This window comes from Capricornis sumatraensis, chromosome X (assembly GCF_032405125.1).
Source record: "Capricornis sumatraensis isolate serow.1 chromosome X, serow.2, whole genome shotgun sequence".
NCBI lineage: Eukaryota > Metazoa > Chordata > Mammalia > Artiodactyla > Bovidae > Capricornis > Capricornis sumatraensis.
In genome coordinates, this window is record NC_091092.1 from 107,846,778 (window position 1) to 107,849,503 (window position 2,726).

At 49.2% G+C, this 2,726-nt stretch overlaps 1 protein-coding gene across 1 annotated transcript; it reads right to left on the reverse strand.

The window, feature by feature from the left end:
- Nucleotides 1-224: 224 nt before the first annotated feature.
- LOC138071842 (melanoma-associated antigen B16-like) lies at nt 225-1,187 on the reverse strand. The gene has a single exon (XM_068963235.1). It carries the CDS (start codon nt 1,185-1,187, stop codon nt 225-227), a length of 963 nt encoding a protein of 320 aa, XP_068819336.1.
- Between the last annotated feature and the right edge of the window lie 1,539 nt (nt 1,188-2,726).

Below are 2,726 nucleotides of genomic sequence, written 5' to 3' on the forward strand. Positions count from 1 at the left end.
AAGATTTTAAAGGCAACTAAATATATATTAAGAGAAACAATATTTGAATAATACACAGAAAAAATTCTTGAGTTACATATACAAAATGGTGACACATAGGCATGCATACTATCTTCTTTTCAGTCCCACCTCAGACCTAAATTCTATGAACACTAACTGCCTCTTTGAACAATGCATGAAGAAACTATCCCTGACTCCCCTAGTTGAGGAAGAAGGTGCCAGTCTCAATACAAGAATCTGTAGCGGCAGAGACAATTGGCTGAAATTCTGGCCTGAGCTTTCTCTTTTTCATCTTGCAAAGCTTCCTCATACTGAGATGGGAAAGAACTTGGGTCAGTCCCATTAACCTTGGCCAGAAACTCCAGGATCTTCATCTTCGTGGTTTCAGCATAAGCTCTGGGGCCCCACAGGAACTCAAATTGCCAATGATCAGCGTTGATCACCTTCTGGAACTCTAGGTATCCTTCCCTCACGAAATCTTTGATGAGCTGCTTGAGCTCCCCAAAGAAGAAGTACTTCCTTCCAGAACATATCCTGGTCACATTCAGAACCTCCAAGACTTCTTCTTCGGTGGCACAGTTGCCCTTCATGAAGATCACACCCAGGATAAGTATCAGGATGCCGGTCTTGGGCACGCCTGCTTCACCGTGCATCATGCCATCATAGGTGAGGCCCAATTTAATGAAAAGGACATAGCAGTGGTTGAAGGGATCCACTTCCTTCAGATCAAGGCCAAAGAGCATTTCTATGCACTCAGAGGCTCTCTGGAGGATCTCAGGGAAATGGACTTCACACTTGTAGATGGAAACCTTCATCATATCAGCTTTTGTTACTGGCTGTTTCATTTGATACTTGAGCAACAAGAAATTCACCAACAAAGCCACTTCTTCATTTAGAGGATGTCTGGGCATACTCACAGGGTATGACATAGCCTGTGAGGTGCTTAGACTATAATCTACATTTTGCCTAGTAAAAAACTCATCTGATTTGATCAATAAGGTGGAGGTGGTGGCAAAAGATGAGTAGAAATTCTGACAACTCTCAGGAGTACTGGGAAAATCACCAGGCATTAGAAATTGGGAGGGTATATTGGTCTCCTTCAGTGCCCTGGAGACCTGTGCAACCTCCCAACCGAGGGACTTATTGAAGGTGTTACAGTGTTGACCACGCATCTGATGCCAAGCCATGACGACTCTTGTGGATGGCAGTAAGTAGACAGGAGGATGGACAATGAAATTCACCACCTAAGATAAACAGGGCGTAAATGAGTGGCCTCAGATGCTAAACTTAACTATGGTGGCTTTTTACTTCCCGAGACACGGGCTGGGAGCGGGAAGAGGGGCTGCCTGCCTAGTTCCTGGGCCTCTCAGGGCTGACAACAGGGCAAGGGCTCTAGGAAGCCCCACGGCCTTGGCTTGATTAGCCCAACAATCCTCACATCTGTTTCTCAAACTGAATTCTGGTTGGTTATATGCCCACTTTATTTACTGCTTGAGGCCTCCAATCAAGGCTTCATCTCTGTGAGACTCCAAAATGGAAGCGAGGGGAACTTCATGACAGGACATGGAGAGCTGACAAGAGGAGTAGACGCTGTGCACACCCTCTGTCTTGGGGTCAGAGGGATCCCTAAGAACTCACTTGGGGTCCTCATCAGAATTCTTGTGTGGCCTGAGATGCCTTCCTGTGGCGATATTACACTGCCTGCCCCAGACTAAGGCTTCCACTCCCTCAGACTACAATGGCCAAGCAAATCAGCAGCACTTCTGGCCGCCCCTGTCAGGGGTCTCACAAGGCTGATCGCCCGGCTGAGGTTCAGTTAGTCGCTGCTGTTCTGTGAGGGGTGGATCTCCTCAACATTCACTCAGAAGCCTTTGCTTTTGGACCCCGAGCCCCACACATACAAGCGGCCACCTCAATCAGACTGCTAAACAGGAAGTGTGTGGTAACTCAGCCTGAACTTGCCTGTGCTTACTGTGGTTGGGATGGATCTCTCAACAGGTGGCTGCCCTCCTTTCTGGGACAGGGGGTCCCCTAAATCCTCACTTAGAGGCTTACCTGATACTGGACGGCACCTGTGGCTCCTCCGGCTGCGGACTGGAGTCCGCACCTCACATAGAAACGCTCACAGCATCGCTCTCTGGAGGCGGAATCCAGGGGGCGTGGCTTCCAGTGACCCCTGCCCTGCAGTAACCCAGGGCAACCAGCAAGGGGCGGGCACACGCCCAGCGCTCAGTTTCTGATTGGAGGTGGCTGCGAGTCTTGTATGTAGTCCTCACAGTGGGTTCTGCCAAGCCCCGGATGTCTCCCTCTGTTGAGCTGACGTCACCCTCATACCAAGGTCGTCCTACCCAAGAACCCTTTAGAGTAACTGAGGGCGTGTCTCAGCCAGACAGCCTTGCCTGGAGCTTTTAGTATGAAAACCAGCCACTAGCCTGTTTGCCTGTGATCCCGCTTCATTCTCTGTCGTTCTTCTCCTGTGTTCCCATTCATGCGGTTCTCTTTTTTGCCTTGTTTTTCATGACTTAAGGCCTACTGGGAAATGCCAGCAAAATCTTGATGAGTTCGCTTACCACAATTCTGCACTGCTTGGAATGAGTCATGTTCCAACATCAATGGGAAACGGGGAAGTTGGAGCATGAGGCAGTCAGGGACCAGGTCAGGTGTTGGGCTGTCAGAGACAAATCACAGTCTTCCTTCTCTTCACCAGGCTGCCATAGCCTCCCATA

Bases quoted from the DNA above. Each gene is read 5' to 3' on its own strand.
- LOC138071842 (XM_068963235.1), bottom strand. From the start codon at position 1,187: ATGGCTTGGCATCAGATGCGTGGTCAACACTGTAACACCTTCAATAAG.